Source organism: Sceloporus undulatus, chromosome 11 (genome assembly GCF_019175285.1).
Source record: "Sceloporus undulatus isolate JIND9_A2432 ecotype Alabama chromosome 11, SceUnd_v1.1, whole genome shotgun sequence".
NCBI classification, from domain to species: Eukaryota; Metazoa; Chordata; class Lepidosauria; order Squamata; family Phrynosomatidae; genus Sceloporus; species Sceloporus undulatus.
This window is the reverse complement of record NC_056532.1, coordinates 3702165-3719899: the sequence shown is the minus strand read 5'-3', so window position 1 is coordinate 3719899 and position 17735 is coordinate 3702165. Positions and strand designations below refer to the sequence as shown.

The window sequence follows — 17735 nt, the reverse complement described above, 5'->3', positions numbered from 1 at the left end:
ACTCATTTTTAATAATACCTCCAAGTTACACTCTTCTCAGCTTCAGAGGAAGGCAAAGGCAAACCCACTCAGAAGAAATCTTGCCAAGTAAACGGATGAGTTTGTCTTAGGGTCATCATAAGTAAGAAATGAACTGAAAGCACACACATACACATTGTAGTAAATAAATACGGCTCTACGTTCCCTGCCAGGGGCTTTCTACACAACACCCTGAACAAAATAGCGACAGTGCAGCGTTCATGTCCAAGACCTCATTTAATAGGCAAATTGGCTTTCCAAGAGAAAGGCTTTATTGAGTCCCTCTCGACACACAACCTGCAAAGGCAGGTCCCACGCTGTCTCTCCAAATCCGAGCCGAGAGAGATTGGGCCAGCTGAAAAGGAGGTCCTCCTCCTCCTCACTCCAGATCCTGGGATGTTCTCATTCGGTGTCCAAAAGGATGCTAGGGCCGGCCCAAAGGGCTTTCCGGGCTGCAAAGGCTTCCAGGGCGGCATCAGAAGTGAGGCCTTCGTTTCCGAGCCGTGTATCTCGTGTCCGCCCGCACCTCTCTGCGGTCAGAGGGGGGAAAGAAAGGGAACAGGGGATGGGAAGAAGGTAGAGACATCTTTAGGAAAGGAAAACAGGTAGTGTAGCCTTTTTAAAAACCTATTGGTAGTGTAGCCCTCAAGCTGGCACCTCCAGAGGTATGGGCTGGCAAGTGTCCATGATAATAATAATAATGCTGCCTCTCCCGCAGGATGGAGGCTGCTCACAATATCAGAAGACCCCAGCCACCTTGGCTTCCGGCAGCATGTTATCCAAAGCCTTGGTTGAGGAAGCCTTGCATGTCCTTGTTCCCCATAATCCAAGAGTAGGGAAAGTGAGGCCCGTTGGCCCTATATTGTGGCCTATGATGCCCGCCACCAGCCCCCTCCCAAGTAGTCCCCATCTTTTAAAACAATTGTGAAATTTGTGTGTGCTTTTCACCTGAAAACAGTACAGAAAGTTCCACCAAATAGATGGAAACCCTGAAATGTTTGACTGTCCTCCAATATCCCCATTTTCCTCCTCAATCCCTCTCAAAACGATGAATGGAAATCTCGCTTCCAGCCAACGTTTTGAGAAGGGTTTGCAGGGGAAAACATATTTAGGCTTGCCCTAATGTAATGGAAAACAGAATCTCAGAAAATATGGAGACAAAGAGGGAGCCGGACTTACTTGCCCTGCCGCCGCCTCCGTTCTTTCTTTTCTAAGACCCAGTCCCGGCTCTTCTTCGCCGACTTCCCTTTGGCGTTTCGAAACCTTGCCCTTCAGAGAAGCAATGTGTAGGGAGAGAAAAATCAGGGTGGTAAAACATTTTGAACGGCGTCTGGGAAGATACTCGGATGCACGGAAAAGGTAACGCAAGAAAATCTTGTGTTAGCCAGTTTGAGATTCTGCATTAATGTTTCTATGCTGTCTCCTGGGTAGCACTGCATTACAGTAGCCTAAGCCAGAGGTGAGGTTTGATGTGGACCTCCAGATCTTGGTGGACTGTAATTCCCATTATGCTGAGCCACACTTCCCTCACCGCAGGCCTAGCTGAAGGCAGGCTTTCTAGTGTTGGACACAGCAGCAAAATTATATCCAGGCCTCATATCCATCTTGTGCCTGGATTCTCATAGAGCAACTTTACCACTCGGTTGTCAGAGGCAGGAAAACATGGCAACCCAGAGCTGAAAGGCACCATGACGATGGCCCTCTGCCGAATGCTGTTTGTCTTTCCCACAGGCCACGAAGGGGGTGATGTTGCCCTTTGTGGCCAGCAGAAGGGAAGAGACATGACCAACGGACTGTATGGACGGCTCAAAGGAAGAGATGCTCAACCGGAAAAGCAGCATCTGCTTTAGGCACCCAGTTCAAAATCAGAGACCGAACTATCATTATTTCCTTTTTACAGTTGGGGAAAGTGAGGCCAGAAAGGGAGCCCAGCTCTACCAAACCAGCATCCACCAAACCCAGCCTCAGTTACAGGGACTCAAGGAAGGGTCTGGCTATCAACAGTCCAACAAATGACTCCTGAACTGAATTCAGATCCCAAAATAAAGCTTCCCTCACATTTTTGGGACATGTGACGGAAGTCTGGAGCTTCACGATTTCCAAAGTCTGGAAACTTCACTCCGTCCGCATAGGCTTTCCATCCTGCTTTGACAACGCGTGTCGAAAGCTGCCTGTATGTGTTGCAATTGTTTAGAACTTGCATTGTGTTTTGTGAAGTCAAGCTTTCAGCTAGTCTAGCCTCCCTGTTTCCCTCTTTATCCAACACCTTGCTAAGTACTACACGAAGGACTCTCTTGCTATGGCTTGCAACCTCGGCCCTTGGTACCTTTCGTGGGTGAACTTGGCCCGCGTTGTCTCTTCCTCGCTGCATTCTGTTCCAAGACCCTACAAAAGAGAGCACAACATTCATTTGCACCAGGGAACAGCAAATGCCATGAGACTGAAGCAACTGTCATTACTGTACAGGAAGATGAGAGGCAGAAAGCAACGACGAACTGATATGTTCCTTTCAAACCAGGCGCACTGAAGAAGTTAAATAATGTTCAGCAATCTGACCAGCATGTAGAGCTATCAGGGAATGCATTGGTAGATTGTACTGCAAAAACTGCTTTATAATGCTAGGCTGCTGCTGTTTCCAGGCAAATTAAATGCTACATCCAAAGAACAAAGAAAGGCCTGTTACAGACTGCCAAAATTAAGCTGCTTCAGGTCTCTTTGGAGGTATGCTGTTTAAATGATGCATGCACCCTAAGAATCTGGAAGCTGCACCAAAGCTGCACTCCAGTGCTTAGGAATGGAGGGTGGCTTTGGCGCGATCTCCGGACTCTTAGGACCCAGGCATCATTTAAAGAGCATACCTCCAAAGAGACCCCAAGCAGCTTTATTTTGGCAGTCTGGAACAGGCCAAAGTTTTGGAGACTAGCCTAGTTTTCTTCTTCTGTCTTTCTTGGGAGGGATTTTGAGATTTTTAATTGACAGGGTCAATTGAGATGGCTGGCTCCATAACCTTGCACAGTTACGCCACTGTAAAATCTCCAAGAGGGTTATGGCCCCCAAGTTATGGGACAACTGCTATCAAAACTCTTCCTTGGCCTCTCACTACAGAAGGCAACCGAGGGACTATGCCTATCTGGCAGGTCTCCACCATTCCTAGGTGACTGGGCACACTTGGGGGAAGCCTAAGACAACTTCAACTGCCCAAAGCTGGGTTTTGTTACCTTTGGCAACGCGTCACTTGTGCCAACGAAGAGACACAGGAAGAACCTGGAAAACAGAGAAAGACAGATGAAGAAGGACTATCACACACTTTCAAGGAAGCATCAGCCTCCAGATGTAGTTGAAGAGTTCACCCCCACCATCTTTCACTCCTGCTGTCACAATGCAACGTCCAGAAGTCTACACTTTGACTTCTTGATGAAGAAATTGACCTTTTGGGTCACTTGTGGAAAGAAAGGTCTCCCCGTGACCTAAAACAACCCGAGGCAAAACAGAACAAAGCAAAATGGCTTCACAGGATTCCTAGGAAGTATTGGCAAGGTATCTAGATGAATTTGTGTGTTTTCAGGGGCACAGGAGAGGCAACTCAAACAGCTGCCCATCCCTGCTGTGGGCTCAAAAGCTTCTGCCCAAACCAGTTTCTTCCTCCAGACGGAAAGGTACTCACTTCTTTGCCTTGGCACTGTTGGGGTAGTCCACCACCATGCCACCGGTGAAGCCTGCTTTCATGGCCTGGGTGGTGATGAGTTCCAACTGGCAGGAGAGAAAAGGACCCAGGTGAGGCCTGAGCAAACAGGGGACCTGGCCATCTTTGGAGTAAAACAGATCGTCCACTTCAAGCCAGCTCTTCTCTGCCAGCTAAGGTCCCTTTTACACTCTATATACTCTTTCATTACAAGAGGCTTAGGATTCCATGGCTCTTGGCACCGGCAGAAGGACAAAGGGTCCCCCTTGGTTCAGAACAGATTACTTCAGAGGTTGGCAGTCTTTCCTTCTTACCTGCTGGGAGTTTTCAGGGTAGAGCTGTAGGACGGCACGGGCCCCTCGAGCCTGGAGGAGGAAAAACCATTTAGTAAAGGAGCGTGCCAAAGGATTTCACAAGATTTATATGCGCTTTATCAATTTCTTTATGGGTTGCAGCAAAGCCCTTGGTCACGCAGATCATGGAAAACCTTTGATCGCGCTAAAAGAAATGGGTGCGCCACAACATTTGATGTGTAAGCTGTACTGAGCATAAGAGGCCAGAAACAGAAAGGTTTCCAACTGACAAGGAGGTCAGACAAGGCTGCGTTTTACAGGAAAGTAGACCTTGATAGAACATGAGAAGGAAAGACTGGACTGTAAGAGCAGTTTGACAATGGAACCAATGACTTAGGAGAGGTTGTGGGGTCTTTTTCTCTGGATGTCTTAAAGAAGAGAATGGACGGCTATCTGTTTGCCTTGCTCTGGCTGAAGGTTTTGCACTAAGCAGCGGATTGGATTTGATTCAATGCTTCTGGAAGGAAGAGCAGTAGCAGCATCCACCTACATTGCCACTGCTTTCCTGCTGTCTTCCCTCTGGTTCCCTTATGTATTCACCCATATGAAGAAAACATGTGCAGGCCCTGGGCTGCCTATAGCTGTGCAGCACCTTCCCGTCTCTTCATTCTCAGCAGTTATTTGGAAGATGAGGAACGAAGGAGTAGTCAGGGAGCGTAGCCCTTACCAACGCCGTGTAGAGAGTGGAAAAGAAACGGTACAGTCTCTTGGGAGGGTTGTGGGTCTTCTTGTCGGCGTTACAAAGCCACTGCACTGCAGAAATGCTGCAGAAGGGGAAAAATGGCATTTCAGTAATGTGTCAATGAATATGGTCTCCAGGTACAATCTCATGTCATTGTTGTTTCTTACTCATCTCTCCTTACGGTAAGGAACAACAACCGGTAACATAACACAACATATTGTATCAGTTAAAAGACCATATAGAATAATAATGATGTGAAATACCTGATACATCCGTCAAATGTCCCAGGCCGAAAGGGAACCCCTTGCCCCATGTCCGCAAGCATCAAGTCTCCTTCCGCTTCTCTCTCCACAGCCACATCTGTTCAAAATAACATGTTTCCTTGTTTAACTAAAATATTTGTACCCCGGCCTACCTTGCAAAATTTTTGGGCAGCTTACAATAAAACCGGTATACGCAACTGTGAAATTGGAGCGGCTTGTATATATGTGAGTCTGCATTTCCGCTTGAGCCTCTGGGACAGATGGTACAGCGGATACTCACCCAGCATTGCGGAGCTGATGTCCATGCCAACCCAAAAGTGTCCTTCCTCGGTGATATAGTCGCCACTCAAGCCAGAGCCACAACTAAACAGGAGAAAAACATGGTTAGAAATCAGAAATGATGCACAGTCTGCTCCTAGCGCGCCTCGCACCTGGAAAGGGCTGGTGAGGTTTAGAGATCCACAACTTCTGGAGACGACTAAACCAAGGCTGCTGTTTTTGGACATATTGCGAGAAGACGTGATAAGATTATAGTTCTGGGGAAAGCGGAAAGTACAGTAATAGGAAGAGACTGCATTATGGGAGGAACAAGACATCAAGAAAGCCATAGCCTAAGTCCTGCGTTTGCAAGACCTGAGCAGGGAAATCTTGAGGGATCTCTCATTCAGAGGGTTGCTTTGCACTGTTTAGTTACATAATTGAAACAGTAACTTACATTTCCATTGCGGAAGATCACAGACAACTCACTCTAGGCCTATTTTTACTCATTCTACGCATGTAAGGAATCAGGTACCTTACATCGTATTGGACCATCGTACTCATCTTCGGACACACCATTAAGAGGCAGCCATACTTTCATTACATGCCTATCTCTTTTAACTGTTTTAATAATCGATTTTAACTTGCTCCTATCAGTTAAGGGTTTGTTGAATCTGTAATTAAGTGTTTTTATTTTTATGTTGGTGGAGGGTTGGGGATCCTACATGACACCAGAGCATAAACCTCTCTCGATAAATCCTGTTATACTTCTAACAGGCATCCATGGAGAAAACTACTCTTCCACACGCAACTCTATACATTCATCTACGTATAGGACAGTGATGGTGAACCTTTTCGAGGCCGAGTGCCCAAACTGCAACCCAAAACCCACTTATTTATTGCAACGTGCCATGCCCCTCTGGCTTTCTAGTAACAAACTCTGGCAAACTCTGTGCTGGGGCGACGGCACAGGTGCCCACAGAGAGGGCTCTGAGTGCCACCTCTGGCATGCGTGGCATAGGTTCGCCATTACTGCTATAACTCAACATGGACCTGCACCCCCACACTTTGGTGTGGCCGGCGACGTGTGTGTGTGTGTGTACACGCACGTACACACACACACATAAAACAGATGTAGCATCTCACAGCCTAACCACCCACTGTTACCAGTTATAGTACTTATGTTAGTAACAGCATACTAAGTAACTTTAGTCTTTTGTGGGTGTTTCAGGCCATGTGGCCATGTTCTGGAAGAGTTCATTCCTGATGTTTCGCCAGCATCTGTGGCTTTGGCATCTTCAGAGGATGCAGGCATGGAAGAGAGTGGTGTGTGTGTGTATTTAGATGCACGCACGCACACACACACACACATATATATACACACACAGTGGACCTTTGTTATATGCTGGGTTTGTTTCCAGGATCCCCCGTGGATAACAAAACCCATGTATGCTCAAGCCCCATTGACTATAATGACATAGCAAAATGGTGTCCCTTATACAAAATGGAAAAGCAAAGGTTTGATCTATGAAATTAATAAGTTTTTTGAACGTTTCCGAACTGTGTTCACTTGAACCTGTGTTTAAAAAACCGGTGTATAAGAAGGTCCGACTGTATGTATTTACTGTGTGACCCACGGTTGGGAGGAATGATTTCCATGTTGATCTGTGTAATGTTCTGCCTTACCCCACTCACCTCCTCCGAAGATGCCAGAGACATCAGGAATGAGCTCTTCCAGAACATGGCCACATAGCCCCCCAAAACCCACACTAAGACTATGGAGGCCGGCCATAAAAGCCTTCAGCTTCACAGACTAGGTTTTATTCTGCTCTATTCTGGACAGTGTAATCCAAGGAAGCTCCGCATTACGTCCATCTCACCCCACGTCCAGCAAGAAAGAGGGCCGGTCCTCCGGGAGACCCAAGAGCTCCACGGCCCTTTCGGACATCTGCGACTGGATCTCAATCATCCGGGAGCTGGAGGGAAGAAGGAGCACATCGAAACAGACAGTGAACGGACATGTCTCCAATGGCTGGATGCTTCACAAGACAAGCTTTCAATGTGAAAGAGGTTGAGCCAGCAATCTGTTCCAAGGCTGCCTTACTTGTGAGTGTATTTCCGAGCTTCTGCCTCATCGTAGAACTGGGGAGAGAAACAGAAAGAGGTTGGAACCTCTGGACTCATACATGCACACATATAGGAAAAGAAGAGCGCCAAATGTTTACACCTCAGGACTACAACTCCCAGAATCCACACACACATATACATATATATATATATATATATAGAGAGAGAGAGAGAGTCCAAAGAGCTTGGTGAAACCTTTATAACGCTGGGCAACAACTCCCAGAGCACACATACACAAACACATATGTATAATTTACATATATATATATGTGTGTGTGTGTGTGTGTATATATATATATATATCCAGAGAGCATTATGCCTCCAGACGGCAACTACCAGAATCCATATATATATATATATATATATCTCCAGAGCATACCTCCAGACTAAAACTCCCAGAATCCACTCTCTCTCTCTCTCCCTCTATATAGATAGATAGATAGACCCAAAGAGCTTGGAAAACCCTTTATCCCTCAGGACTAATACCTATACATCATAGACATGTATGAAAAGCAGAGCCCCCAAAGTTTACACCTCAGGACTACAACTCCCACAAAGCACCGCGAAGGACGTTGCCTAAGGGATTCCCTCCCAGATCTTCCTCGGCTTCTCTTACCAATTCTGGGGGCCCTCGATGCTCGGGCCGCTTCCCGGAGGCCGCCATCTTGGGCGCGCTGGTGACGTCAGAGCCGCGCGACGCCGGCAGGAGCCGATAACCGGGTTCTGCGCATGCGCGCCACGCTCAACACCGGCCTGGCGCTGCGTGCTCTGCGTCCGTGTGCGCCTGCGCCGGCTTAGGCCCCGCCCCCTTTCCGTTCCGCCGTGGCGCTGAGGTGGCCGATTAGGGAAGGAAATGGAGGCGCTGCCGCTGTGGAGCCTCTCGCTCCTCCTCGGCGGACTCCTCTTCCTCCTCTTCGTCCTGAAATGGTGGAGGAGCGGCATCGCAGAGGTGGAGGAGGCGGGGCCACGCGGGAAGGGGCGTGACCAAGAGGCGGAGCCAAGCGGCCCGGGAGACGGTAAGAGGGGCGGAGCTTCTTGGACTAAGGGGCGGGGCTCTGTAGTCTACGCCACGCCCACCTTTCCTAGCCCCGCCTTTTGTGGGCGGGACCTGAGGGCAGCCTCCTCAGCCTTTTCCTTTTAAAAGGGATGCAAGAGTGAACTCTGCCCAGATTTATTTAATTATCAATTAATTGTTTTTAATTTTTTAATTAATTATTTCAAATGTTTAATTATTATTTTAGTTGTTATTATTAAGCTTGATTTAATAATTGAAAATTTAATTGTATTTTAATGTTATCGATGGTACATAAATACATTATTATTATTATTATTAGGGTTATAATGCTGTAATATATATTATAATAGTATAATACATTAAATAATATAATATATTATAATATTATAAAATATTATATATATTGTATACATAAAGTATATACTTTGTAATATAATATATTATATTGTATTATATTGTTTATATATTATTATATGATAATATATTGTATGATAATATTTTATATTATATTATAACATGTTATTATATGATACTGTATCAATATTGACTAATATCAATACAACATCATACCAAAATTATATGATATCGTATCGATAGTGTATCTTGGTTTGTTTTAATGTAAGCCGCTTCGATCATTCAGGGGAGCGGGATATAAATGAATATAATTATTATTAGGGTTATAATGCTATTTTATTATAATGCTATTATATATATTAAATTAAGAAAAAGAAAGGCATGCTTGTGAGGGTGAATTGGAAACCCTTGGGATCTGGTGGCATTCGCAGACACAGAGATGGCTTTGCCTTTTCCCCATTGGGACAGCATAAGAAAGCAGAATGTCTCACAAACCCCATTAGATGGATGATGTTCCCCCAAAACACACTTCTTTTTTCTTCAAGTCCTATTTCCACTGTATTTCTTAGATGCGAATGGCGAAGCGTCCGCCAGAGCGTCGTTTATGAAGAAGCAGAAGCAGCTGCGACTTCGGAAAGATAAGCCACAGCAGCACACCTTTGCGCATCCGCTCCTGGCAGCGGCGCTGAAGGTGAGTCCTAGAAACACTGGGCCTATGAGCCTTTGTTGGTGGTTGGCAGTGGGCCGTGGCGGCTGTATCGGATCCTTCCAGGCGTGGATGCCATTACGCTCTTGTGTCTCTGGCTAGTTCCTTCCGCTTGCATCCTTTCCAAAGGGGCTGGTAGGAATTTCACTGGCGGCGCAAGTTTGGATCCATGTCCTCCTCTCCCATCCCTCCCTTCTCCTCCGTTGAATTCCTTCTCTGTTTGCCGAGACCAACCGGTTGTTCTCCGGCTTCCCCATCCGCAGGGCCACAGCGGGAGTGTCACCTGCCTCGACTTCAGCAGCAACGGGAAGTACCTGGCCTCCTGCTCCGACGACCGGACCGTGCGCATCTGGAGCACCAAAGACTTCCTGGAGCGGGAGCACCGCTACATGCGCGCCAACGTGGAGCTGGACCACGCCACCTTCGTTCGCTTCTACCCAGACGCCAGGTGAGGGGCAATGCCCACGGATGGGTCCCTTTTGGCTCAGTCAAAACAGGGAAGCGAGTTGGAAGAGACCCCAAGGGCCATCCAGTCCAACCCCTTTCTGCCATGCAGGAACTCTCAGTCAAAGCATCCCCATTGACAGATGGCCATCCAGCCTCTGTTTAAAGACCCCCAAAGAAGGAGACTCCATTGCACTCTGAGGAAGGAGTGTCTTGCTCTGTCGAACAGCCCTTACTGTCAGCAAGTTCCTCCTAATGTTGAGCTGCAATCTCTTTTCTTGGAGCTTGCATCCATTGCTCCATTGGGTCCTGTTCTCTGGAGCAGCAGAAAACAAGCTCCATCCTCAATATGGCATCCCTTCAAATACTTAAACAGGGCTATCATATCACCTCTTAATCTTCTTTTCTCCAGGCTAAACATCCCCAGCTACCTAAGTCGTTCTTCATAGGGCTTCATGGTTTCCAGACCCTTCACCATTTTAGTCGCCCTCCCCTGTCCTGGCCCCCTGCATTGCCTTGTTGTTAAGCTGTAAGGGTATAAGCCATGGGAGGGGAATAGAAAGTTGGTTAGGAGCCATGTAAGCTTCTTACTGCCCCAACCTTCTAACCACCAAGAGGATTGGAAGATCAACCTTTAGGAAAAGGGCTAAATGAACGCAGGACACGGTAAACCCAGATGCTTTTGCACCCAGCTGGCAGAGCATTGCCCGTTGAGGGGTATCTGGTTGCTTCTGCCGCTTACAGCCCATGTCTGTCTCCCCTTCTCTCAGAGCGTTCGTTGTCTGGCTGGCCAATGGGGACACTCTCCGGCTCTTCAAGGTCACCAAGAAGGAGGACGGCAGCTTCACGTACGTCGCCGTTCCGGAGGACTTCCCCAAGCAGCACAAGGCCCCTGTCATCAACATCGGAGTCGCTGACACAGGTAGGGAGTGCGGTTCATTTTGGCAAACATTAAAGATTGATCCAATTCCTTGGATACATTTTTTTCTACTGTGGTAGCCCTAGTCAGTATTTAATCAATATATGTAGTTAACAGGCTAATGGAAAAGTGATTCAGAGATGAAGTCCAGGCTGAGATAGATAAGCCAAAAGGATCAGAGTGATATCTTGAAGGCTTTCCTGCCCATAGCAGCACCTGAGAGCATGCATTAAGACATGATTAATGATGTTAAGGATTGCCAGTTTGGGAACATCCCGGTGCTGGGAGTTAAAACAAGACTGATAAGAAAAGATACGAGTATCCACACGTGGGGTACCCAAATATATGCATTTTGTAGCCAATAGATGAATAGATGGATGATCTTGGGCAAGTTCCGCTCTCTCAGCCTGAGAAGGAGGCAAAGGCGAAGTCCCTCTGAACAAGCCTTGCCAAGAAAACCTCATGACAGCTTTGCTGTTTCCATAAGTCAGAAACAACTTGAAAGCAACTATTTTATCAACAGTTAATTAAATCCACTAAGTTACCCAGATGGGAATACAAATGTTTATGCATTGGTGCAATGAGCAAACCTATGCAGTTAAAATACAGCCTGCCAGCAGTACTAATCTTTAAGTAACGTTCCATTAGTTGGCCTTTTGCATACCTGCGAATGCATCGGCCACAAAAAAGCTGCTGTCCCTCCTCCTCTCTTCCCCTCAACTACTAGGCAAATACATCATGACTGCTTCCAGTGACACCACCATCCTGATCTGGGACCTGAAGGGGGAAATCATGGCCACCATCAACACCAACCAGATGAACAACACCTTTGCTGCTGTCTCACCATGTGGAAGGTAAGGGGTTGAGTCGCTTGCCTCTCCCTCCCCCGGTTCCTCTCCATCCGTCGCCTTCAGGGCAACGGAGTCCATTACGTTCCCACTGGCTTCAGCTCCAAATTAAGATGGGTCATCTGAGAAGCGGCAATGTTAAATCTCTAGCAACCTTTGGAGGTTTTTAAACCAAGGGCTGGATGGCCATATGTCACAGGAAGGGCTTGGGTTGTGTCTTCCTAATGGACCTTTGGCTTGTAAGGGACTATGGTCTCCTGTTATCACTGTACTATTACCATCCTAGTATTTGTATTGAACAGTATTTTTTGCTGCTAGGGGGAAGTGTTATTATTATGTAATGTTTTGGGAGCATATGGGACTATGGTCCTCTGCCCCTATTGTATTATTATCATCCTAGTATTTGTATTGAACTGTATTTTTTTGCTGCTAGGGGGAGAGTTGATATGTGTTAGCTAGAATAATTATGTTAAGGTACATTATTGTTATTTGGGGGACGGAACCAAAGCCTCATAACGTTGGATGGGACCGATGCATACACGCGGAGTGGCGTTTTCCCCTTATCTCTCCCTCCAGGTTCGTTGCCTCGTGTGGCTTCACTCCCGACGTGAAAGTCTGGGAGGTGTGCTTCACCAAGAGCGGAGACTTCCGAGAGGTGGCCAGGGCCTTTGAGCTGAAGGGCCACACGGCTGGCGTCTATTCCTTCTCTTTCTCCAATGACTCTAGGCGGTGAGGATCTTTGTATGGCCAGTGACCTGGAGCGAACACCCTTTGGGCCAGAGCCTTGTCCGTTTCATGTTTGTGAGGCATGATGCTCCTGGTTGTTTCATTCTGTCTTGACTGGGCTAGAATCTCCTCTGGCCTCAGTGTAAGGAGCCCACTCTGAACCATTGCCCTCTGCATATAGGAGGGTGCTAGGGTTTGCGCGCTCTTCCTTCCAGGTTGGTTAACCTAAAGATGGTTTTATGGCCTACCTTTACCCAGATACTTTGGGTAGGTAACAATCTGTTCCATAATTGATTCCAAAACCCAAATGCTGAAAATGTCAGTTTGAGTCAGGCACCCAAAAGCCTGGTGCCAAATTGTTTCCAAATTGTTGGACCATATTCTTAAGGCAGGAATGGGAGACAGGCTTTTCCAGATGCTGTTGCAGTGTGGTTTCCAATAACCCTTGTCAGTGCTGGGAGCTGTAGTCCACCAACATCTGGGAGGGAGCACAAGTTGGCTCCCGTTTTAAGGCAACAGGATCCGGTCTTGAGGACAGTCCTTTACAAGTCCATGGGGAATGGACAGTAGAGTTAGGGGGAACTATTCAGTTAACCTCTGGTGCTGAGGAGCTGAAGGGGAATATACTTTATAGAGACCAAAAGCCACTTGGCAGCCATGCTTCCCATCTTCCAGGAAGAGCATCACAACAAGTCAGAACATTGGCTGGTGAAATAGCTTTTTAATATTTGCAGACCACTTAGAAAATTCAGGGTGTTTGTATTGCGGTCATCACCTTGATGCCTCTGTTTTCTCGCTTGCCCTTTGGACAGGATGGCCACAGTCTCGAAGGACGGGACGTGGAAGCTGTGGGACACGGATGTCGAGTACAAGAAGCAGCAGGACCCCTATCTCTTGCTGACGGCGAAGTGTGAGGTGGCGCACCCCTGCCGCATCGCCCTCTCCCCGGACGCCCGGGCCGTGGCCATCTCCAGCCGCACCAGCATCGCGGTGTACAACACCCGACGGGGCGAGGAGGAGGAGCGCTTCGAAGGGGTCCACGGGGAGCACATAACGGACTTGGCCTTCGACGTGAACAGTCGCTTCCTGGCCTCCTCTGGGGACCGGGCCATCCGCGTCTTTCACAATGTCACAGGCTACCGGGCGGTTGTGGAGGAGATGAAGGCCATGCTGAAAAAGGCCTCCAACGAGTCGACCAGGGAGAGACTGCAGCAGCAGATCGCCAGCGCACAGAGCGCACTGGACAGCATCTACGGCAAGCGCGACTGAGCGAGGAGAGGCTCCGGGGCTGGGCTTTTTTACATCATGCATCGGGGAGAGTTAGTTGAAAGTAATAATAAAATTTTTGCACAACTCTTGACCACTTCAAGGGGTTTTTCTTGGAGAGAGGTGCAATGTCATTTCAGTTTTGGCAAGGATGCGCGTCGGTCTTGCTCCTTTTAAAGCCAGGCTGACCCAAGGCCAAAAACGTCCCTGCCTCCAACGCATGGAGAGCAATGGGGTCGGTGGGTCAGACTTTGAGGGGCAAGGCTCAGCTCTGGAACTGTGGGCCTTCCAAGTCGTTTCTGGCTTATTAAAGCGACCCTAAGGCCTTTCCTGGCAAGATTTCTCTTGTTTGTTCCATACATACATCCTCCAGATCTTCATCTACACTTTTGATGTTTGCCATGGGACTCGGCGTTCTGGCAATTCGGCAGTTTCTCTTTCACACTCAAAGCTCTCCTTGGATTCGCAGACGAGCCTGAAAACACTCAGATGCCGAACGGGGGGAAAGGCGACCTGTGCCCCTGAGCTCTTTTGTCGCCTTATTCTGTCCTTTCCCTGTATTTTCACAGACTGTTGCAAAACCCTGGGAGAAAATACAGTCCTAAACAATCTTTGTGATTCTGTTTGGAGATTTGGGATTTTCCTCTTAAGATGCTGGCTCCGATAACCAAGTGTGTTACCAGGCTTCCTTGAGTTGGTGCTTTCTTGAATGTCCTTGACTACAGCTCCCATAATTCCATAGCTGGGTAGGATTATGGGATTCTTTGTAGCGCCTCCAGCACAGTTCTATGGTCAGCGTCTGTCGGATGTTGACCACAGAGTTGCACTGAAAGACCTAGAGATTCCTAGAGAGGCGTCCTCTCAGGTAAAAACGTGGCATTTTCGTTATTTGCGGTTTTCCCATATTCACGGGGGTCTTGTGCCCCTAACCCTGGCGAAGATGGAGGGACAAGTGTGAATATAATTGTTGCCTTGTTCTCTTATATATGACCTAGTTCACCCTTCCAGACATTGTAGGACTGCAATTCTCCCATGGGCTGGGGCTGCTGAGAGCTGCAGTCCGACAAAATGAGGACGGCTGTAATAAACGTGGCTATGGCTGCAGTGTTAAATCAAGGAAAGAAAGAAAGAGGCCCTTTTGTCTTCCTGGCCTTAACCCCAGCAGCCGAAAGCGGGAAAGGGAAATGCATGGAGGGCGATGGGCTCAGACTTTGTGGGGCAAGGCTCAGCTCTGGAATTGCTGTTGTGGGGTCTCAAAGTCATTGCTGATGTATGGCGACCCTAAGGCGAGGTTGTCACGGCGTTTTCTTGGCAAGGTTTCTTCGGAGGGTGCTTACCATGGCCGTCTCCTGAGGCTGCCCAAGGGGTTTTGTGCCCGATTCAGGATTCGAACCCTGGTCCTCAAACCACTCTGCTGGCTCCCTGAAAAAGGACTTGTCTGTATTTCTCCTTACCCATGGGGCTTGTCCTAGCGCCAAAAAATAAATATGAACAAGTGTGCCCTTGAGCGTGTACAGAAATAATAATAAATTAAAAATTAATAAAATAATAAATTATTAATAATAAAAATAAATAATTAAATTTATTTAAAAACTTAATAAAATAATAACAAAATTGAGAATAATAATGATTTTAAAAATTAATAGTAATATTCAGAATAATAATAATAAATTAATTTGAACATTAAAATATAATAATAAAATTCAGAATAATAATAATACAATTAGTTTAAAAATAATAAAATAATAAAATCAATAATTAATAAATTAAGTTTATTATTTAAATTTAATAAAATAATAATAAAATTCAGAATAATAATTTAAAATATAATAAAATAATAGTAATATTCAGAATAATAATAAAAGTAATGTGAACATTACTAATATAATAATAAAATTCAGAATAATAATACAATTAATTTAAAAATTAATAAAATAATAAACTCAATAATTAATAAATTAATTAACTTTATTATTTAGAAATTAATAAAATAATAAAATTCAGAATAATAATAATTTAAAAAATAAAATAATAGTAATCAGAATAATAATAAAAATGTAAAAATTGCTAATATAATAATAAAATTCAGCATAATAATACAATTAATTTAAAAAATTAATAAAATAATCAAATAAATTAAAATTTGAAATAATGATAAAATTCAGAATAATAAAAATAATGAATTTAATTAAAATTAATAATAATAATAAAATTAATTTAAAAATACAATGATAATAAAATCAATTAAAACTTGATAAAATAATAACGACAAAATGCAGACTAAATAAAATTAATTTAAAAATTGATAAAATAATAAAAATAATAAAAATAATAATTAAAAAATTAATGAAATAATAACAAAATCAATTGAAAGTTTATAAAATAATACCAAAATTCACAATAAATAATAATAAAATTAATTTAAAAATTAATAAAATAATAATAAAATTCAGAATAATAATAATATTCAGGAAATGTGGGAATATAGAAAGACAGGGGGCCTCTCGCGCATGCGCAATCCACCGCCCCTTCCCCCTTCGGCGTGACGCGTGACGTCATGAGAGGAGAGGAGGGCGGGGATATGCGCGCGCATGCGCACCAGAGCCCGGCAGAGCAGCGGTGTCTAGTGGTAGCCAGGGCCCCAGAGGCGCCATGTCGGGTCGGTCAGTGCGGGCCGAGACCCGGAGCCGGGCCAAGGATGACATTAAGAAGGTCATGGCGGCCATCGAGCGCGTCCGCAAATGGTGAGGAGGAGACGGCGCGAAGGGGAGGCAGGGGAGCGAGGGGGCGCGGGGGAGGAGCCAGGAGGCGCCTTAGCCAATGACAAACCAACCCGGCACCGGTGACAGCCAGGCAGCCAATCAGCGACGGCCGTTTGGCGCGAGGGCGGAGCCGTTCGTCATTCACCAATCCCGTGGCGACCCGGGGAGTGATTGGTGGCGTCACTAGCCAATCACGCCTCTGGGGCGGTGAAAGAAGAATATTTTTTTTAAAAATGGTGTTTTGGATTGACACGTCAACGGCCCAATAGCATTTCGAGGAGGTCGGGTTGCTAAGGGGGACAGAGGCGGGCCTCGCTGCCCCTGAGTGACCCATTTAGAGGTCTAGGCCTGTCGTTTTGCATATGCATAAGCTCGATTTGCATATGCATAGAGTGACGTAGGCCTCGGATACTCACAACAGCCCTGTGAGGTAGACCAAGTATTCCCCAATGATTCCCTATGGCCCATTATTCCCCAATGGTTCCCTATGGGCAAATATTTCCCAATAATTCTATATGGGCAAGTATTTTCCAATGATTCTCTATAGGCAAATATTCCCCAATGGTTCCCTATGGCCAAATAGTCCCCAATGATTCCCTATGGGCAAATATTCCCCAATGGTTCCCTATGGGCCATTATTCCCCAATGATTCCCTATGGGCCAGTATTCCCCAATGATTCCCTATGGCCAAATAGTCCCCAATGATTCCCTATGGCCCATTATTCCCCAATGATTCCCTATGGGCAAATATTCCCCAATAATTCTATATGGGCAAGTATTCCCCAATGATTCCCTATGGCCAAATATTCCCCAATGATTCCCTATGGGCAAATATTCCCCAATGGTTCCCTATGGGCCAGTATTCCCCAATGATTCCCTATGGCCAAATAGTCCCCAATGATTCCCTATGGCCAAATAGTCCCCAATGATTCCCTATGGGCAAATATTCCCCAATGGTTCTCTATGGGCCAGTATTCCCCAATGATTCCCTATGGCCAAATAGTCCCCAATGATTCCCTATGGGCAAATATTCCCCAATGGTTCCCTATGGGCCATTATTCCTCAATGATTCCCTATGGGCCATTATTCCCCAATGATTCCCTATGGCCAAATAGTCCCCATTGATTCCCTATGGCCAAATATTCCCCAATGGTTCCCTATGGGCCATTATTCCTCAATGATTCCCTATGGCCAAATAGTCCCCAATGATTCCCTATGGCCAAATAGTCCCCAATGGTTCCCTATGGGCAAATATTCCCCAATGGTTCCCTATGGCCAAATAGTCCCCAATGATTCCCTATGGGCAAATATT

At 46.0% G+C, this 17735-nt stretch overlaps 3 protein-coding genes across 4 annotated transcripts in view; 2 read left to right on the top strand and 1 right to left on the bottom strand.

The window, feature by feature from the left end:
- Positions 1-236: 236 nt before the first annotated feature.
- Positions 237-8093, bottom strand: BUD23 (BUD23 rRNA methyltransferase and ribosome maturation factor). The gene is made up of 12 exons (XM_042442693.1): positions 8000-8093; positions 7361-7398; positions 7137-7232; positions 5279-5361; positions 4999-5095; positions 4721-4817; positions 4015-4065; positions 3683-3768; positions 3237-3282; positions 2345-2403; positions 1198-1287; positions 237-548 (listed from the first exon to the last, which is right to left on the bottom strand). The coding sequence occupies exons 1-12, from the start codon at positions 8045-8047 to the stop codon at positions 494-496; spliced, it is 846 nt and encodes a 281-aa protein (XP_042298627.1). The 5' UTR covers positions 8048-8093; the 3' UTR covers positions 237-493.
- Positions 8094-8236: 143 nt separating this feature from the next.
- TBL2 (transducin beta like 2) lies at positions 8237-13753 on the top strand. Its single transcript, XM_042442691.1, has 7 exons — positions 8237-8399; positions 9322-9443; positions 9722-9906; positions 10673-10824; positions 11549-11675; positions 12246-12398; positions 13208-13753. The coding sequence occupies exons 1-7, from the start codon at positions 8237-8239 to the stop codon at positions 13662-13664; spliced, it is 1359 nt and encodes a 452-aa protein (XP_042298625.1). The 3' UTR covers positions 13665-13753.
- A 2479-nt stretch (positions 13754-16232) lies between these two features.
- Positions 16233-17735, top strand: part of BCL7B (BAF chromatin remodeling complex subunit BCL7B) — a 6278-nt gene continuing 4775 nt past the window's right edge. For both annotated transcript variants that reach the window (XM_042442864.1, XM_042442863.1), the window contains exon 1: positions 16233-16405. In XM_042442864.1, the coding sequence (XP_042298798.1) occupies positions 16314-16405 (92 nt within the window). In that variant the 5' untranslated portion in view covers positions 16233-16313. The remainder of the gene's footprint in view (positions 16406-17735) is intronic.